We start from the raw sequence: 19,147 nt of genomic DNA, 5'->3' as shown, positions 1-19,147 counted from the left end.
GCATCAGGGCATGCGTGTGCCAGGTATGTTCCCGTCAGCTGGGATAATCCTGACCTGCGCTCGGATTTCTCGTTTCTTCCAGAGAAGCAACTTGGTACTTTTTAGCTGTTCTTTCTTTTTGCTGCTTGTTTTTTCACTTGGTCTTTGGGGAGGGAGGGGTGAAGGAAGCAAGGGGAAGGGGGCTCGGGGGGGGTGTGGTGGGGCTGGAGGAGGGCTCATTGCAGCAAGGTGTTGTTGCAGAACTGGGGAGACAGATTTGATCTCTGCTGTTCCTGTTATTTGTACAAAGGTAAGGAATACTTTATTTTGGAATCAGCAAACAGGAAGGTGCTTGAAACAGTAGGAGATGTGCTGTACCTGCAGCTGGGACTGTAAACAGCTTGTGACCACAGGAGCTGAAAGTGTCTGTGTCCTTAAAACGTGAGTTCTACTCAGGTAAAAAGGGCAATGAAATCAAGCGTGGGGGACAACCACACTGCTCATCACTCCCCTGCCACCCCTGTTGTAGGGAGGGTTCTACCTTTCCCTCCTCCTCCTGCTTTGCCTCCAGAAGGGAAAGGGACAGAGGTGTTGTGCTGGTGCTGCTTGGGTCCTGGGAAGGTCCAGCCTGCTAAATGCCACTGTGATCCTCTCCCAGGAGCCACTGTAGGACTCTGGACAGTGTGGGATCCCCCCTCTCCTGCCTGGTCACCCCTGCTGCTCCTGCCCATGACCCCAGATCTGGCACTTGAAATGGAGGTAGATCATTAAGGTTTAACGCAATAATGGGAAGGGTTGTGGGGTTTCTAAAAAACAGAGCCCTGCTTACAAACTCCCTTTGGAAGGACGAGTCCTTGAACCGAGCACAGCTGCCCCAGCACAGGCTCAGCCAGCTCTGGTATGACCTATTCCCAGCAGGATGCTGGCAGACAGTGACTGGTTCCATGGTCCTGGCCACCACTCCTGCTTTCCCAGCTGCTCAGCCACCTTGCAAAGAGCTAAAAATATATGTCTGTGTGAGCAGTCACTGTAGCTACAGCAGGGGTGAGCCAGAGAGGGTGGCCAGGCTGGGTCACCGTGGTGGGGGGACACAGTGACTTTGCAAAATGGGCAACACAGAGGGGACAGGCAGGGACAGGATGGGACAAGACAGAATGGGACAGACTGCTGCTGGTACCTCCAGTGCAGATCCCACCATCTCCCCACTTTTGTTGAAGCTGCAGCCCTACACAGCCCCTAAGATGAGGTTCGCTTTGCTGCTTGTGTTTCAGCAGGGGATGAGCGAGGAGCAGCTCCCTCCATCTCCCCACTGCCCCACCAAGCAGGAGGACACCAATGTCTCGGCCTCTGCGTTCCCCCAGTACTGGGTGGAGCCCCGGTTCACCCCAGCAGCCAAGGTCCGTGTGATCATCACAGCCATGTTCTTCCTGCTGGCAGCAGGCAGCAATGCAGCCGTGCTGGGCAGCCTGCTGAGGAAGAGGAGGAAATCCCACGTGCAGCCGCTGATCCTCAGCCTGGCACTGGCTGACCTGCTGGTGACAGTGATGGTGATGCCTCTGGATGCAGCATGGAACGTGACAGTGCAGTGGTATGGAGGGGACATCTCCTGCAAGGTCCTCAACTTCCTCAAGCTCTTTGCTATGTACGCTGCTGCCCTGGTACTGGTGGTCATCAGCCTGGACCGGCACGCAGCCATCCTCCATCCCTTCTCCCGTGCTCACCGCCGCAACGGGATGCTGCTCCGTGCTGCCTGGGCTGGCAGCGTGCTCCTGGCTTTGCCCCAGGTAAAGTTCAGTGTCCTCCCCATGGAGTTTGCCTAGGCTGGGTGGTTTTGGAAAAGGGCTTCTCCATCCCAACATCCCCAACAGTCCATCCCAATCCATGGACTCCACAGGCACCAGAATAAGGCATGAGTTCGGTGCCCAGAGCCTGTCTCCCAGTCTGACACCAGCAGGAAGGTGCTCTCCATGCACAGCCAGCAGCATCCCTAGGATGTGGTGCTCTATTCCAAATTCTTTCTGAGCTTTTATTTGGTTCTCCATTTCAGCTTTTCCTCTTCCACCTGAACACAATCCCGGGAAGGAATTTCACCCAGTGTGTTACTCATGGGAGCTTCCGAGCACACTGGGAGGAAACTGTCTACAACATGTTCACCTTCACCACCCTCTACATCACCCCCCTGAGCGTCATGATCGTCTGCTACATCCGCATCCTTTGGGAGATCAGTAAGCAGCTAAAGGTCAATAAAGGTAAGTAGATCCCAGCCCTTTAATGTCCTCCATGACTGAACTTCTCCATCTTGGAATTGTTGTTGGGTGTGTCACAACATCCTTTGAAAGCTAAGAAGTTTTGCACAAACTAAGAGGTTTTGCACAAACTTATTGACCCCAGCCCTTGCTGTCTTCTGCATCCTGTGGGACATGGACCAGATTATGAGATGGTCTTCCCTCTCTGGCAGAAGCAGAGTCATGGATGGTTATGTTGTTTTGGTTTTCCTCTATCTTCAATTATCTTTTTGACTCTCCTTGGCAGGTTTGACAAGAAATCAAAACGAACACATCTCCAAGGCACGCATGAAGACTCTCAAGATGACCATAGTGATTGTTGCCACCTTCATCATCTGCTGGACCCCTTACTATCTCCTGGGCTTGTGGTACTGGTTCCAGCCAGCCATGATCCAGAAGATGCCGGAGTATGTCAACCACAGCTTCTTCCTCTTTGGCCTGCTGCACACCTGCACTGACCCTATCATTTATGGACTGTACACCCCTTCCTTTCGGGAGGATGTGCAGTTGTGTCTCAGGGGCATTGAAACAGCCATCACCAGGCAAAAGAGACACAAACCCATCTCAGCCTCAGAGAAAAACACCAAGGATGGTGCTGCAAATGCTGGGGTGGCATCAGGGGGCTCCAATGGGACAACTGTCAGCACGGTCTGATGAAGAGATGTACCCACAAGGGGATGGCAAGCACAGCTTTGGGACTATTTTGTCCTGTAAGACCATTTTGGAGACTGTCATGACAAGGTTCCCTACTCACCTTTAGTGGGTGAGGATTTCTGGCCAGAAACTGAGAATGTGTCTTCTTCCTGTACTCAGGGTGAAAAATTTGGGGGTATTTCTGGTCATTCTGCTGTATTCTGGCGGTGGTGTGACAACTAGAAAAATATCCTTTTTGTACCTGACACATGCTCCAGCCCTGATTCTGGGATCAAGCTTCTCCACACTTCCAGCTTCAACCTCTGGGAGGAAATTTACCATCTCCTCTGTGGCCCAGGTCATGTCTCTGGAGTGCTGGTCTTCAAGTGCCCTTTGCACCTACACCCAGCTGTAGAGCTGCATGGATGGTGCCAGCCTGAGCCTGCAAAGGTGTGATCACAGGCTTTTACTCTGTTTTCTTCACCCGTTGTAGGAAAAGCTCTCTGGAAATTTCAGATCTCCTGACTCAGAACCTGCCTGGTTCTCCCATGGCTATGTGACAAGCCCTGGGAAAGATCTAAATATCTGGAGGTTGACTAATGCAGGGGCATTCATACCCCAGGCATGGTGGGCAGGGAGGGAGTGCTGTGGAGATGGAGGGACTTAGGCAGGAGTGGTACAAAGAACCACAGCAGGGTGGGGCGAGGTTTCTTCTCTCTTCTGAAGAGAGCCAGAAGGGAAAACAGTCCCTGCTACTGTTTTCTGGTGTGAAGGGGATGGTACAGACAGACAGACACATCATTACACAGCAGCTCTGTGGGGCACAGGGCAAACCAGGAGAGAGAGAGTATTTGGGGTAATGAGAACCAGACCTGACACTGCCCCTTTCTGTCCCCACGTCCAGAGCTCAAGCTGGCAGGTTGCAGGCCACATGCAGGCCACATTTTCTTTGCCCTAAGCAGCACCAGCCCCTCAGCTCTGCCTCAGCAGAGCAGGTGCAGCCACCCCACAGGTGTGTTTGAAGTGTCCCAATGATGGAAGGGATGGGATGCAGCTGGTAGGGCTCCACCAGCCCCTTTAGTGCCAGATGGAGGTAAATGAGGGCAAGGAGGACTTTTGGAGGGATCAGCTGAGCTGTGGTGAGTAACATGGGTTGTTTGCTTTCTACCATAGTGCCAAAGTTGTTTGTGAAGGCAGAAGTCTCTTCTCTGGGTGTGGGTTGAAGAGATGAGGTTTTTTTCAACTGTGTTGTCCTTTCCAGGTAATTAGAAATAGTGGATTATTTCTTTTTTTCATTCTGTGTTGGTTGTTATTAAATATGGGGTTTGCTTTTGAAGAGAAATTCAGTTTTAAGCCAGGTGGGTTGTTGTTTTCTTAGTTTAGTTAAAGCTTTGGACAGCTCAGGAGCTCTGGACTTGGCAGGAGGCAGTTTCTCGGCTATTTTTGTGGCCACTGCAGCTTTGAATGAGCATCTGGACTTTATCAGGATGAAAGAGCTTTGTTTTAAAAACAACCCTTGTCTTGCTGTGGTTGCGTGTGTAGGGAGCTGGGAGATGTCTTCCCCTCTAGAAAACAAATCTCCTTTGGGCACTGAGGGGGGTTTTTCTCAACCCTGTTTCCAAGAGGTGTTGGCTCCCCATCAGCCAGAAAAGATGTGCATTGGTCTCCCAGTTCACCAGCTAACAAATCATTGAAATTAGAGGGGTGGCAAGCAGTCCTTGCAGGCTGGCTGAGGCTGGGCAATGAGGGCACAGGAAGCCACAGTGCTCACAGTGATGTTGAACTGCACTTGGGTATCCAGTCCTTGCCCTTCTGGTACTAATTATTATTTATGCTAAACATGTAGCCCAAGGAGAAAAAAAAAATCAATTAGAACTGCAGGAGCCCAGACCAACTGGTGGGGACAAGCGTGAGCCGTTTAGGAAGCATCCAAACTCCAATGAGATGCGTAATCGCAGCTTGGCTTTGCTGGGCTCGTTCTGCTCAAAGTTAATTACCCAATGCTAACAGAGCAGGGGGTGCCTGATGCCAGACTGGCAAAAAAGGCTTCTTGTAAGGTGATGGGAATGGCTTGCAGTAGGGGAAGCTAATTTATTCATCAGACACTCCTTTGGTCTCTTTGTTTGTACTGCTGATGGGAGGCAGACCTTGAAGGTGCGTTAGTTTTCTGGCAAGCCTTGAATAAGTAGGAAAGTGTCTTTAATCTACTGAAAATTGTCTTCATCCACTTTTTGCTGAGTGGGAGAGAACAGATACAACATTGCTCATACACGTCTCCTCTTGCCCAGCAACAGGAGAGCTCAGAGATCTTCTCTGAGGAGCAAGAAATACTTTTTTTCCTTGTGGGAAGGATTTTACACCCCATGGGTACAGTGAAAAGGCAAAAGTGGGTTTGGATTTAGGGGGACTCTGATCTTGCAATAATTTAGATTGGAAAACATCTCTACTCTATGAAGAGTAGGAAAATGGGAATTCTGGCAAGCATATGTACCTTAGTCATTAGGGGAAGCATGGCACATTCCTTGGGATTCTTGCAGGCACTCCAGTGCTGCTCCTTTTGCCCATCTCTTTCGTACCTTCCCTCCTGTTGCTGATGTTCAAAGTGACATCTTGTGGAGTCTGGAGTGTGGGCAAGGTGCCCAAAGTGACAGCTTTTATGAAAGAAGGAAAATGTCACTGAGAACGTGTGCTGCTGAGCCATGTGGCCACTGCATGCAGCAAGGGGGAGCAAGCAGGTGGGCAGCACCTCCCTGGGGAAGCTGGGATCAGTCTGGGTCCTGCCAGAGGTAGGCCAAAGCCCAGGCCTGGTTTGTATATTCCTGCATTTCTGATTCTGCTTTTCTTGTATTTGCTTACACTTTAGAAAGCACAAGATTCTTGCATCGCTTCTTAGGAGCATGAATCCCCAAGTCTCGCTTTCCCCCCGACCCAGGGGTGCTTCTGCTTTCTGTGGTGCTTCCTTCTCTCTCCCCCCACTGCCTCAAACCCTTTGTCTCCAACAGCACCTGCCCTTCTCCTCAGCTGGCTCCTGAGATCTCTGTATATAAATATATATAAAATAGAGAGAGAGAAAATACTTTTTATATTTATTATCTATTTATGCTTGTTGGAGGAAAATTCTCCTGCTTCCTCAAAACCTGCTCATTCCCACCAAGGAAACACCAGTTACCACACTTCTTGCAGTCCCAGGCAGGATCAGATTTGTCTAATTTGGTAACAATTCCCTAATATTCACCACAGTAATGTAATGAACATATTAATAAGAGCAGGTAGCTCTGTATTTTACAACTCCTCGACCTCACCCTGGGCCGCCTGCTTCAAACACAGCGGCCCTTTGTTCGGGAGGAAATTCTGATTCATTCCCTGTTAGTGTTTTTATAGCACTGTGCATGTTCAAAGAGCCACGCAAGTGGCTTAAGAGGCTAACACAAACCTTGGGTTAATTCATAATACTGTTAGTTACTCAGCACAATACCCACATTAATCCAGCTGACTGCCCCTCGCCACGTTGGGAAACACATGCTGAAATCAGCAGGGAGCTCCGAAAACAAGCGTGGGAGTAGGATATTAAGTATTTTGCCAGGCTGCTAGGTAGGATCTGAGCACCTTAAATGTATTTAAAATATTTTCCCACTGCTGTTGCCTCGCTCCACAGCTGTGGAGCTGAAGCAATGATGAGGCTGTGCCCAGAATCCCTGCAGGCCTGAGCATGAGGAATGGGGCTACAAGCTCTCCAAGGGATACTCCAGACACATCCATCAGCCCCCACCTGAAACCACCTCCTTTTTTGGGGTCTATTCAAACTGATCAAAGCAGAAAAAGCTGGTTTTGTTGTTTTTTTTTTTTTTTTCCTTTGATACCTGCTGATTTCATTGCAGAGCTGGATGTGCGTGTCTGCCATGAGCCCCCACAATGCTTGCTCTCTGGGGACATAGCCTGGAACTATTATTACTTCTGCTTACTCTCAGAAACTTTCCTATGCAAAGAAACCCAAAGAAAAGAGTTTTAAATCCCTGCTGTGTTCTTTTCATCTGGCTCAGGAGCTCCCAGGTTTGTGCCTTTCCCTGCAGTGCAGCAGACAGCCATGCCACAACTGCTGCTCAACCTCCTCCTTTTCCAAAGGGCCCCAAACAGCCCATCTGTTCCAAAAGAAGGGGTTTTTTTCAAACAAACCAGGCTTTTACAAAGCAGTACCCTTTAGACAGCATAAAATACCTCCAGGTTTTCTGGCTGGCACATTATCTCCCCTAAACTTGTATATTTACATGGCACGACATTTAATATAACATGCTGAGGAAGACAAAAATAGGCAAATATTCCCATGACCCTTTTGCACATCCCAAACCCCAAGTTTCTGCACTGAAATATCAAGGAGTAAACTATAAAGTAGTTGAACATGCTGCACAATAAATTATTTGTTTATGTATATTTTAATTGCAAATCTCTGCTATAATTAGCACGGACACTTCTTGGGCTGAGGCGCTGCAGCGTCCTTTGACAGTGAGCATTATTAACAGGCTCTTAAAGGCAATGGGGAATTGGATTATAATGTTCTTGTTTTGCAAGCTGTATGGTGAATAAATAAATTTGTTCTGGCAGCAAAATTAACCGGGATAAATGTGTCTAGCTCCAGTCACCAAGAAGAGGGGTTGCTGTAAATGAACTTGTTCTCAGCTTTGAATTAAAAAACTTGATTACCAGGACATTATTTCTGGCAATTAGGTACCAGAACATCAGAAAAATAAGAGATTTTCTTTGAAATATTTAATGAGTAAGCTAGTAATCACATAATCATTTGCTGGAAATATGTGATGAGTTGGGGTTTTTTTTGTGGTTAGGGTTCACTGTGCAATGAAAATCTGCATATATCCAATCTACTAAAGGCTGGACTGTAAGACTGAACTGTGGCACCTATCTGACTTTTCTTAGCCTAGAATCCCTGGGTCTTCATGGGACTACCCCATGCCCAGTCACTAATCAGAGGACAGTGCTTTGCTCCCTTTTCTGTTTCAGGCAGTTGGAGGTTGCTTTGCAAACACAACAAACAGCAAACACAGATGACTTGACAGGAGGGAGAGAGGAGAGAGCATTGCCCTCTGTATCTTGCATTACTAACTTGCACATTGTGTATTCTATCACAAATACCCAGTTTGGTAAGAACAATCCTTATTCAGTATTGATGCTGAAAACCCTGGGTTTGTCTAATCTGCACAGTAAGCTAGGATAAGATAGATCACGGCTGAGACCACAAGCCTTGTAGATATTTGTGCTGGTTTTGTCCAGGATACAATGAATTTTCCTCATAGCAGTGCAGTAACTATGTTTTGGATTTGTGCTTAGCTGCCAGCTGGGATTAAAACACAACAATGTTCTACAGAGGGGAAAAAAACATACTAGAAACCATTTAAGTTCTTCCATTTGGCGGTTGTTTTATTTCTTGCTGATTTTTTTTTCCTTACAATCATTATGCTCAAATATAAAAATTCCTGGCCAAAGTTAGTTTTAAAATTTTAAAAGTAATTCCATCTGCATTGATACATGCCAAACATCACGAGATTCAGTTTCTGAAAACACACTGATAAGACTCCCAAACAGGTTGCTTTGCCTGACATCCAGAAAAATCCTCCTTTCCAACTTGTGCAAACATACTTCAGCTTGACAGAAAATAAGTTACACCTGAGTGTTTCCATGCTTAGTTGTCATTAATCTTAAATAACCTTTTTTCCATGGACCCTTAACGATTGGCTCATGCTAAGCTGCACCACAGTGATCCTTTTCAGCTGTACTAGGCATCCTCATGAATCCCAGGAACACAGAAATAAGAATAATTGCAGAGATGCCATGAGGATTAATATATTGGTGACAGAAGTGGGCACCTTTATTTCCAGAGCTCTGGAAGAGAGGCAGTGCACTGCAGATCAGCTATTGTTAAGGCACGTGGTGAAATGAACAGTTTATCATCTCGCTGGTTCATCTCTCCGAGTCAAACATTCTGTGCCAGTAGTAGATGAAGGTTGGTGAGTTGCTGGCCCCTATCCCTATCAGCAACAGCAGGTACAGCATCATCATGACAGCAAAACGGTGGGTGTAGAACCAGGAAGATTCATTAGAAGGCCTGAAAGGGGAAAAGAGCATGAATTCTGTCAGAGATGCACAAATATCTTGGCAAAAAGTATTTCAGGCTTCATTATTTTAAGCAAATCCTATAAAAACAGAAAGTTGTTCCACAATCTCTGTAACTAAGGCAGCCTGATTTCCACCACATCCCTTTTCCTTAAGTCTCCGTGCACAATCCTGTCTTTTCTCCCCATGTTCACACCTTTCCCTGTGGTCTGGAGCTGCAGCTGCCTGGCCTGCAGACATGTGTTGAGTAGCTGAGTGAACACTGCCACTTAGGATAGATAAGGGCACAGTTAAAACTGAGGCAGTTGTAAGAGGTGCACTCACCAGACATTCACTCTTGGATTCCTGCCACAAACAGATAATTAGACCTCTCAAAGACTCTAAGTGCTTACAGGTCTGGTAAAAAAAGCAAATTTAGCTGAGCCTAGGAATGTCAAAGAGCAAGGCAGAGGCAACATGATGGTGTAAGACTTATTTCTATGGGAAACAGGCTAGAAACAAATTCTGGCAGTGCAGTATATCTTTCTTGGTTGTTTTCTATTGTTTTTCAACAATGAGATTTGTTTATCTGGCTGTTGTAGCAGCTCATCCCTCTAGACAGCTGAACTCTTACCTCCTATGCTGCTTCTGTGAATACACTAGCAAGTATTTAACTCGTAAAAGCTGGTTGTTTGTGACAACAAAGTATTTCTGTGGTACGTCTCCCCCTTCGCTGTTTTTCACTCTTGCTCTTTTTCTGTCTATTTCTTCTGAATCTGAATTGGGAAAAGAAAAAAAATTGCAGAACTTCAAGTAACTGTAAAAAAAGTAAACAACCAACACCCCCATACACACCCCCCAGAAGAATGGGAATGAGATAACCAAAAATCTAGTCTTGGTATTCCCCTGAATCCCTCAGCATCCAAGAATAGAGTGAGAAGTTTGCTTGAGGCTATACCACTCCTAGTCATCCTTGGTATGGATGACATTATGGCCCAGACCAGGGTGACAAGGAGGTAAATCTCCCATCCAGTGCTCAAGGAGCCACTGATATTAACACGGAAAGAAAAACACCATGAAGGACAGGTGTAACTGCTACACAGTTATTACTGTGCTAGCCTCACCTTTCTTTTTCACCTGACACTTTACATCTGGGTGGTCAATGATCTCACAAACAGCCACACAGCTGAGGACAGAGCCCAGTGCACTTCGCTGCCAGCCGAGGCCATGAGGGCTGTACAGCAGAGCCAGGCTCAGGTCACTGGTCAGATAGGTGCCTTCACCAAACAGGGATGTCTGAAACAGAGCAGAAATCCACCCTAAAATCATGTGCTGCAAACCTCAAACAACATACAAGTGTTCTTTCCTTTCAGACTGGCAGTTCTGCTCCTGAAGGTAAATTACGAAAGGCCTTTCTGACCCATGCTGGGCCTGGTCCATGCACTGTTTTTGTCCTGGCACAACTTCCTTGGGGTGGGGCTGCTGCCCTCTCCCATCCCTCAAATTAGCTGCTTGGCAGAGCACTTGGTGTGGACAGATTCATGCTTTCCCGGATTTGGAGTTAGTTTGCCAGCAAAAGTATTTTACATCAACATGACTGCACTGCTGTTAAAAGCCATTTCATCGATTTATTGAGACTGTCATCATTCAAGTAATCTGAACTCCCCAAACAAGACAAGGCTTTACTTCATTTAAATCCATGCTTTACTAGAAAAGAGGAAAGAACTTTTCAATTTGCCACACTGGCTAAAATTATTACTCCAGTAAGTCCATTGTACCCAGTAAACCATTACTCATTGAGAATGTGGGGAAAAAACACAATCCAGGTTGACTGCAATGTCAAGCAGGTGCTGCGTCAAAGCTGCCTCACAGCTGACACAAAAAGCCAGGAATCTCAACTTCCCTTCCACTGAAATCAGAAGAGGTGCAAATCCTGTGGGATGTCTCCCTGAACCAGACCATTTTAAGAAGGCTCCACTGGCAAGTAGCACCTGAAACTTTGCTGAATACAAGGCCAGGCAGAAAATCTCCACTATCCTCTGTCTCTGCAGACAGGCACTTCCCAGCTGCAGGCTGTCAGACAGGACAGGATTTTCAGAGGAATTACACTTCCTTATAAAGAAGCAAAAGACAGTCATAATTTGTCACACTGGTGAAAAGGGTTTCATGCCACTTCCAATTTTTACCCTCAGGCTGCACTAGAAAATCCAACACAGCCATCTGCGAAGGCCTACACTGAAATGAACACAGCAGAACAAGAGCATCAGCACATTTCATACCCCAAAAGGAATCTGGGCCTATTTTTAAAACACGTCCCCAGCTGCAAGTGAGCAAGGGAAGATGGTGTCAATGGCAGGAGCCTCACCCTGTTCAAGTGGCAGTGCAGGCCGTGGTGCAGGATGGAATGGAAGTTCTCCAGGCGGCTCCCGTGGAAGGCGTAGATAAGGTCCCGCTCTCCCTTGGTCTCAGCAAACTTAGTGTTCATTTGATCACAGTACATGACCTCAAAGAGATAGTCTGGAGCAGGAACTGCAGCCCCAGACATCCCTGTGAGTTCCTGGATCTTCTCGTACTTAAAAACAGGAAGGAATATCAATGTTGGTTTATGTGGTTAGATTACTCACTGGAAATTGTGCTTCCCATCCCTTCATAGTGTTTAATGGATTCTGATTATGCTTTTCTGAGTTAGAATTCAACACTCTCACAATTCAGAAGGAGTAAGTGCACAGTAAAAATCCTGCCAGTTTCTTGTTATTGAAGTTAACTCTTAATCTTGTCTCCAGAAAAAACCCCAAACCTGAATTGTAATTATGAATTAATTTATTATGCAAGGACAATATCACAATTCTGCTTTGGCTGTTAAGACAATATATTCATCAGCTGATCTTGCAAGAGGAAAAAAACAAAAACAGAAGCTGTTTTCAGCTTACTGCTAATCTCTACAACTATTTTGATCCCTGTTACAGAAGTGCCTGAGTGGCTCTGAACCTTTCCCTTTTTGGGGCAGAAGACAAGAGTTGTCTTTCTCAGTGACAAGCAGGACCCAGCTCCATGACACCCAAACTGAACTCTCTCAGCCTAAACCATGCACGTGCATGCTATATTAGCTGCAGTAATCAACTACAATCACTGTCCATCATCAACTACTGACATTGGTAACTGTTTCTTCCAACCAGTGTTCCTGAAAATTTACTTTAAAACATCCCTCTCTATATACAGAGAAGAATGGATTTATGTTCAGCTGTCATGCTCTCACAATAACCAACTTAATTCTGGGAGGAGGAAATAGTGTCTGAAGAGCAAGTTTGCCTCAAAAACCAAATTCTAATTTAGATTTTCAGAATTCAAAACTTACCTCCTGTTTCTTAGTACTTTGTATCATGAAGACTTTAGATGATAGAATCCAACTAAACAGCTCCCAGGTCCTTGTATCTGTATTTGGAACAGATTCCAGAAGCTCTTTGAGGCTTGGTAGAGCCTTGGTATCTGCAAGCTAACAACAGGGGCATTCAGCACAGGCTCCTTAGTGCCATTGCGATTAAACAGGGACCTCTAGTGAAAACGAAACAATATTTCACCCCAACCAACCCTGAAAACCAGGTTCTGTTCTGAGATATAAACACTTGTTTCCAGTTTGTGGGGAAGTTTGTCAATTGCTCTGAACGCAAATAGCAGGCAAGTTACAAACAGTGATATTTACCAACGCTATCTGTAGGTTTTGTACAGAGAGACACACTCCTGAGAGAAAACAATCTATCACAGGACAGCATGTGCAGTGGACCTGACATGGGAGTGTTCAGGCCACGTAACATGCAAATCCTTCAATATGAATTTGAATTTAACGTTGGCAAGCTCTCATAACACTTCACAGAATATTAGAAACATTCAGGGTAGAAAACACGTCTGAGCTTACCGAGTCCAACCCTTAGCCTAACTTTGCCAAGCCCACCACTAAACCATGACCCCCAATGCCACATCTACGTGTTTTCTGAACACGCCAGGGATGGTGATTCCACCACTTCCCTGGGCAGCCTGTGCTAATGCCCAGCCACCCTTTCAGGGTAGAAATGTGCCAGAATCCTCAATCTTGAGCCGCTTGAGGCCGCTCCCTCTCGTCCTGTCGGCTCCCTACCTGTTATCTATGGCTTGTTACTTCACGTGCTGTCCACACCGGATCTGGGCATTTCCCAGTGTGGGTTTATCGGTCAGAATCCCAAATACTCTTTTAAACCTGGATTTCTTGACTGGATAAACCTTTCATCCTACTTTATCCGTGACCCTTCGGCGCCGCTGCCCTCACCTCTGCGGGCAGCCCGTGCTCCCCCATCGGGGGAGGTGCCCTGGCGCCTCGGGCAGCCTCCCCGGGCCGGCCCCAGGCACTCACCAGCCCCTCGAAGTCCTTGCTGTCGCCGTTGGCGTAGCGGCCCGGGAAGGGCCTCAGCACCGAGTCGCGCTTGTAGCTCTGCAGCGCGGCGGCGAACAGGCTGCACCGCAGGTCGGCGGCCAGCGGGTCCCGCCGCGCCGCCTCCCTGGCGCCCAGGGCCGCCTCGCCGGGGCCGGGGCCCGGGGCTGACATGCCCGGCGGGGGCTGCCGAGCACCGGCCGCTCCGACAAGGCGGCAGCGCCCGCCCCGCCGGCGTCGCCCCTTCCGCCGCCGGGGCCGCGGCGTGGCCCCGCCGCCCCGCCCCGCAGCCGCCTCCGCCCGCCCCGCGCCGCTCCGGAGCCGCCGGTCGGTGCGCCTTCGGGAGCGAGGGCGGCGGGCGGTTGTGCCCCGTTACGTGGGGACGGGGAGAGGGGACGGAGGTCTGGGAGAATGGCGCCTTCGCCTCCGGTAGAGACCGGAGATTATTACAGAGGACAGTGGCATCTTCCCCTTAGGCAGAGGCCGGGAGCGGGGTTCAGGGACAGAGTGGCATCTTCCCCTCAGCCAGAGGCCGGGAGCGGGGTTCAGGGACACAGTGGCATCTCCCCCTCAGGCAGAGGCCGGGAGAAGGTTCGTGGGGAATAGCGCCTTCTCCTCAAGCAGAAATCGGAAGAGGTGTACGAAAAGGAATGGCACCTTTGCCTCAGGTAATGACCTGAAGAAAAGTATGACGAGGGAATGGTGCTTTCCCCTCAGGATGAGACTGAGGGAGGTGCCGTGGGAAAATGGCGCCGTCCCCTCAGGTGTTGATCAAGAGTGGGGTAGAGTGGGCCATGGCACCCTCCCCTCAGGGGATGACCAGGAGAGGAGTAGAGACAGGAATGGCACCTTGCCCTCAGGTAGAGATTGAGAAAAGGGGTACAGTGAAAAATGGGGTCACCCTCACAGGTAGAGACTGGGAGAGGGGTATGGGAGAATGGTACTTTCTCTTCAGGTGGAAACTGTGAGAGGCCTACAGGGTACAGCAGCATCTTAATTCTCAGGTAGTGACCTGGAGGGAGTAAAGGGAGCAATTGCATGTTCCTCTCAGAGACTGGAAGGGTTTATGGGTCAGGAGGGGAAATGTCACCTTTACCTCAGATACAGACCAAGTCAGGCCCCAAGACCATGGGGCAAAGAGGACATGGAGGGGGACCCCAGCTCTTGATACCCAGAGTGCCAGCACATCAGGACCCTATGGCAGGGGACAGAGGGGGGACGCTGACAGTGTGCTGGGGTGTTAATTGCACAGTGGCCATGTCAGGTGGCTTGTGCCCCATCCTCTGCACAGCACAGGGAGGGTCCCAGGGCTCTGCCCTCAACTGCTGGGGCCTGGCAGATACAAACTCCCATCTTGGGCATTGCATTCGTGTGAAACAGCAGATTAACTAGAAGGGTTATCTGAGGAGACTGTTTTTTCTGTCAAGTTTGGTTTTATGTAGCTCTAATTTTAACAGACTTACTTAAGTCAAAAACATGTTGATGTCATTACTCCTCAACAATTCCCTTTGTCATCCAAATTTGTAGTCTTGAGGAAGAATCCAGGTTTGTCTGAGTCATCTCTGCAGGCTGGCATTGCAGGATTAAGGGAGAGGAATTCACATTTTAATTGAACCTCTTCATCAGGTTGCATTCCCTATGTTGCTTGAAATTGAGGCTCAGTGTTCCTCCCTGGAATGCTGGTGTGATGTTAGTGCTGTGAAGCCTCTTTCCAGTCCCAAAATGTCTTCGAAATTCCCATCATCAAGGTGGAAGCCTCCTCAGCCCACATGCTGTTAGATATCAGATATTGGTATCTTGAGTAAAATTTTGGAAATGTATAGCAATATTTGAGGTCTTCTAACACCCTTCTTGGTTTCTTCATTCAGGAGGGATATTGCACATATCCACGAAAGAACTGATGCAGGCTTGCACAGATGCTCAGAAAAATGCTAAGGTCAGTTGTGAATACCTTTTACTGGGCTCTCATCTTGTAGCTGGATTTCCAGAGATAGCTGGAGCTGCAATTGGCAGCCTTCTTTAATAGGAACACCAGCTGTGTTATATCCTGTCTAAGGTGAAACTGGTCAAAAGCAAAAAAAAAAAGGGAACTTGATTCCCAAGGTGCAGAATTCCCATTCTTAATCATCCGCTTGAATGACTTGAAATTTTTAATAATTCTGAATACACCTAATAATTATGAAATTTCAAAATTTTGGATATAACCAGATAGATCATAGCCTGTGCACTGTTGCATTAAATTGTAAGATATTTCACAATAATATATATAATTGAATTGAGTTTTAGCTTTGTTTACTTGCTTTTTACTAGTTTATCCAGAAAAGCACCTTTCCATAGCAGCTGCATCAAAAAGTCTGTAATATTAAGCCATCATTTCTAGGACACGACAAATACTTGCTTGGGTCTGACATATTTAATGACAGCATGTAGACAAAATTATTTTAAAGGTGCCTTTAGTTTATGTTACCCAATTTAGTAGATACCTGTACATGTTTTTATCTTTAGAACATTGTCCGGTCTGTGAGATCTGTGCTATTTTTCAACTTGCTTGCTCCAGAGGGTCTCCCACATGCCAGCAGCATGGATGGGTGCCCTAAGAAGAGAGCTAGCACCACACAAAGCCTTTTCTCAGGAGTTATGGAAATTACCCAGACTTGAAATGCAGCTGGAGTGATTCCATTCCATATTTCTATATCCTTGAGAGGATGTATTTTACTTTATCTGATGTGGTGCCTTATTCTGCTGTAAATATCTGATATCTCTGACAGGCTGTTAGCAACATCATTCAGTGATCCAGCTCAGGACATGTTTATTATCTCCCATGATATTAAATTGTTCTGTGTGATCCTTTTTTTCAAAATCAGTCCTTGGCTGTCTAATTGGCTGATTTCATTCACTAATAAATCATTAGATGTAATATTTTTTGGTGCCTGTTGAAGAAGTTTAGAAAATGGTAGACATGTCTCTTTCTATGCATTTAGGTGGAATTTTATGTTGTTATTTTGAGCTTTTGAACTGATATTAATAATTCCTGTGCCCTCATTTAAGATACCAATTACTGTGTTAGAGGAAAGAGGGGGACTATTGCTTTTGATATCTGTGGGACGAGTAATGACACACCACACAGCAAAAGGTGTGTCTCTTGTTTGGGTATTTCTGCATCCTGTATCTTTTACCTCCAGGTTTGCCCAGGGCTGTGGTTTTGGGACAGAGCATGGGGTCAAGAGCAGGACGTGCAGGACACTGCCAGCTGGGGCCCTGCTGTTGGAAGTGGGGCATCCTGGCATGTGATTAAGGAGTGGGAATAGACAGTAGTCCCTGAGGAGAAGCTGGAAAAGAAAGACCTTGTGGTGAAATGGGAATGGAGAGCTGGAGGGGAAAGGTTTTCCTTGGAACCACATCAGTTCTGGGGATGCTGGGCTTCCCATGCCATCCCTTTTTATATTACTCTAAGAGAGTCAAAATGCAGTGAAAGACCTTCTGTGACCTTGTTATGGTTTAAAAAATGAACCCAAAATAGATCTAAAATGTCACTGGCACTTTAATGGTTAATGGAGATTGTGAGAGCATTGATCCAAAACCGATGCCTACCTTTGGGATTCCAAATGGATGGGGCTCCCATTACAGCAGGCTCAGCTGCATTCCCAGTGACAGATACTGATGAGATAACAAGTTTGCTGTATCGATGCTGCCTGAGAGTGCTGCCTGCTCAAACTCATTGAATATGGGGCTAAACCCTGTTTTACAGAGCTGTTCCTAAGCCAGAGGTGAAGTGCTGAAAACTTTTGGGGCTGTTGTAGGGAAATTGTGCCTTGGTGTGCTGGTGATCCTGAACATCAACTACTGTAGACTCAGGCCTGCAAAATGTGGGAGGATAAGCTTGGATAACATCATCATTCCTTTGGAGGGGAAGCACAGTTCCCCTCAGGGTTAGCTACAGCAGATATGATTTTCTAGCCTGTGCCTTGCAGAAACTCCAAACCCAAGCAAAGGTTTCTACTCATCCCTCTCCCAATAGCTCCAAGAGGCACTGGAGTTGAGAGAACTGTGGAACAGCTGCTGGTTTAGCTCCGCTGTTGCTGCTTTTTAATTAACTGCTGTGAGTGTGTGCCATGGGCTGGAGACTGAAATTGAAAAGCATCTTTCCAGTCCTCTGGAAAAAACCTGAGGAGCAATGCTTGAGCAATGTGTTGTGCCCCTCAGCGTTTCTTAGTGGCTGCATCCCACATTCCAGGCTTTCTCCCACACCTTTGCTCCCCTGCTTGGCATGCTTCTATACCTACAGGCAGGCAAGACTGGCTGGGGCACTGGCAAGGAGCTCTCCTTTGGTTTTTTTTTGAAAAGGACCCTTGAAACGTGTTTATTTTTTCCCACTTTATTTTCCTAGATAAAAAAGCTATCCTTGGTGATTTGCTGTGATTCAGTGCAGAGATGGTTTTGTAAAAGATACTGAAAGGGTCGTTGCCAGTGCAGGAGTTTGAATAACGTGGCTGTGTGGCTTCTTATGAAATTGAAGATCTGATTATTAAACATAGACTGTAATAAAAATAGTTTCTGGTGTTGGCGGATGCATTTCAGCAAAGAAATGTGGCTTAAATGTCTTCATTTAATTCCAGTGTGTTTAAAATTGATCTCATGGACCGGAAAAGAGGTTTTTTTTTCCCCTTAACTAGGGTCTGTGAAGGAAATTAATACAGGGAAGGGAAAATAGAAATACAATACCACACTCAGTGAAACAAATGCTTATGACTGAGGGCCTCGTTCCTTGCTAGCACCACTGGAACAGCCAGCTGTATAAGGTATGTTTTATTATGGAATTAACCTTGACCTAAGGTTCAAAGAGAAAGGTTAGTTTGAAATAAATCAGTAGTATGGTCAGGTCACTTCAAAGAGTCTAAAGCTGAGCTTGAAGATTGCATGCTGTTTATGTGTATCCACTTGGAATAGAACATATGGTAAAGATAATAGCAGTAAACTATTTATCTCTTCCACCCGCCCCCACTTTGGATTTAACGCCTTTTTGTCCTTTGCATAGATCTGCTGCAGGGGATGTTTTTATCCTGGGATGTTTATTGAAAACAGAAATGTGGAATGAAACAACCTTTTAAAGTCAGCTGGGTAAAGCAGTTTTGCCTTTAACGTTTTTCCAATTGCTCAGATTAAAGTAAACCATTTTGGAAGTAGTGATGAATATGGTGAATCATATTTCTTTGTCACTTGTCTCAATGAATTCAGTCTTAGGAAAATCTAAACAAAATGTGCTCAGTTCTGAATTATTGTTGTTCTGATCTAAAAGCAGGATCACATTTCATTGTTACATGTGAATTACATGGATTTAAGAGCTTCCCAAATACCAGATAATTCATGAGACATCCCTGTAAACTGGGCATGAGTATCCCAGTTAGCACAGGGAATGGGAACTGAGGGTGGTTAAGGAATTTATCCAAAGCCACTTGTAAACCGTAGCAGAACAAAGGTTTGTCCTCGAGGCTGCTTTAGATTCCAGCCCTTTTTGATGGAGAGGGCCAGAATGCCACCTGGGAATTCCTGAATGACACTCTGCTGCTTTATCCAGAAGACCAACCTGTATCTTTTGGTCCATTCTTTTGCTCTCTGTGCCATATGAGAGGTACCAGGACATGAAAGGCAGTGTGTCACCAGGTTCAGCCTTGTGTAGGTCGTTGTATAGGGGAAGTAAAAGAACTTTTCACTTCTTCTAAACACACTGGATGCAGCCTGGTCTATT

The 19,147-nt window shown here is 46.6% G+C and overlaps 2 protein-coding genes and 1 long non-coding RNA gene across 4 annotated transcripts in view; 2 read left to right on the top strand and 1 right to left on the bottom strand.

The window, feature by feature from the left end:
• The first annotated feature begins 426 nt into the window (after positions 1 to 426).
• Positions 427 to 7,736, top strand: LOC102073570 (gonadotropin-releasing hormone II receptor). Its single transcript, XM_074549156.1, has 4 exons — positions 427 to 738; positions 1,251 to 1,763; positions 2,027 to 2,228; positions 2,512 to 7,736. The coding sequence occupies exons 1-4, from the start codon at positions 448 to 450 to the stop codon at positions 2,916 to 2,918; spliced, it is 1,413 nt and encodes a 470-aa protein (XP_074405257.1). The 5' UTR covers positions 427 to 447; the 3' UTR covers positions 2,919 to 7,736.
• Positions 7,737 to 8,300: 564 nt separating this feature from the next.
• On the bottom strand, positions 8,301 to 13,575 carry PARP16 (poly(ADP-ribose) polymerase family member 16). Its single transcript, XM_005483485.4, has 6 exons — positions 13,384 to 13,575; positions 12,355 to 12,492; positions 11,365 to 11,571; positions 10,124 to 10,295; positions 9,634 to 9,775; positions 8,301 to 9,012 (listed from the first exon to the last, which is right to left on the bottom strand). The coding sequence occupies exons 1-6, from the start codon at positions 13,573 to 13,575 to the stop codon at positions 8,868 to 8,870; spliced, it is 996 nt and encodes a 331-aa protein (XP_005483542.2). The 3' UTR covers positions 8,301 to 8,867.
• A 66-nt stretch (positions 13,576 to 13,641) lies between these two features.
• LOC113458788 (uncharacterized) overlaps positions 13,642 to 19,147 on the top strand; it is a 68,727-nt gene continuing 63,221 nt past the window's right edge. For both annotated transcript variants that reach the window (XR_012582076.1, XR_012582075.1), the window contains exons 1-2: positions 13,642 to 14,069; positions 15,270 to 15,337. This is a non-coding gene — a long non-coding RNA (uncharacterized LOC113458788). The remainder of the gene's footprint in view (positions 14,070 to 15,269; positions 15,338 to 19,147) is intronic.

This window comes from Zonotrichia albicollis, chromosome 11, assembly GCF_047830755.1.
Source record: "Zonotrichia albicollis isolate bZonAlb1 chromosome 11, bZonAlb1.hap1, whole genome shotgun sequence".
Classification (NCBI taxonomy): Eukaryota; Metazoa; Chordata; class Aves; order Passeriformes; family Passerellidae; genus Zonotrichia; species Zonotrichia albicollis.
This window is presented reverse-complemented; position numbering and strand designations above follow the sequence as displayed.

Excerpts from the sequence above, each read along its gene's own strand:
- LOC102073570 (XM_074549156.1), top strand. The coding sequence starts at position 448 with ATGAAATCAAGCGTGGGGGACAACCACACTGCTCATCACTCCCCTGCC. Across the intron at positions 739-1,250 it reads ATCTGGCACTTGAAATGGAG|CAGGGGATGAGCGAGGAGCA; the intron begins GTAGATCATTAA and ends CTTGTGTTTCAG. Across the intron at positions 2,229-2,511 it reads GCAGCTAAAGGTCAATAAAG|GTTTGACAAGAAATCAAAAC; the intron begins GTAAGTAGATCC and ends TCTCCTTGGCAG.
- PARP16 (XM_005483485.4), bottom strand. The coding sequence starts at position 13,575 with ATGTCAGCCCCGGGCCCCGGCCCCGGCGAGGCGGCCCTGGGCGCCAGG. Across the intron at positions 10,296-11,364 it reads TGCACTGCCACTTGAACAGG|ACATCCCTGTTTGGTGAAGG; the intron begins GTGAGGCTCCTG and ends GCTCTGTTTCAG. Across the intron at positions 9,776-10,123 it reads GTGTCAGGTGAAAAAGAAAG|ATTCAGAAGAAATAGACAGA; the intron begins GTGAGGCTAGCA and ends TTCCCAATTCAG.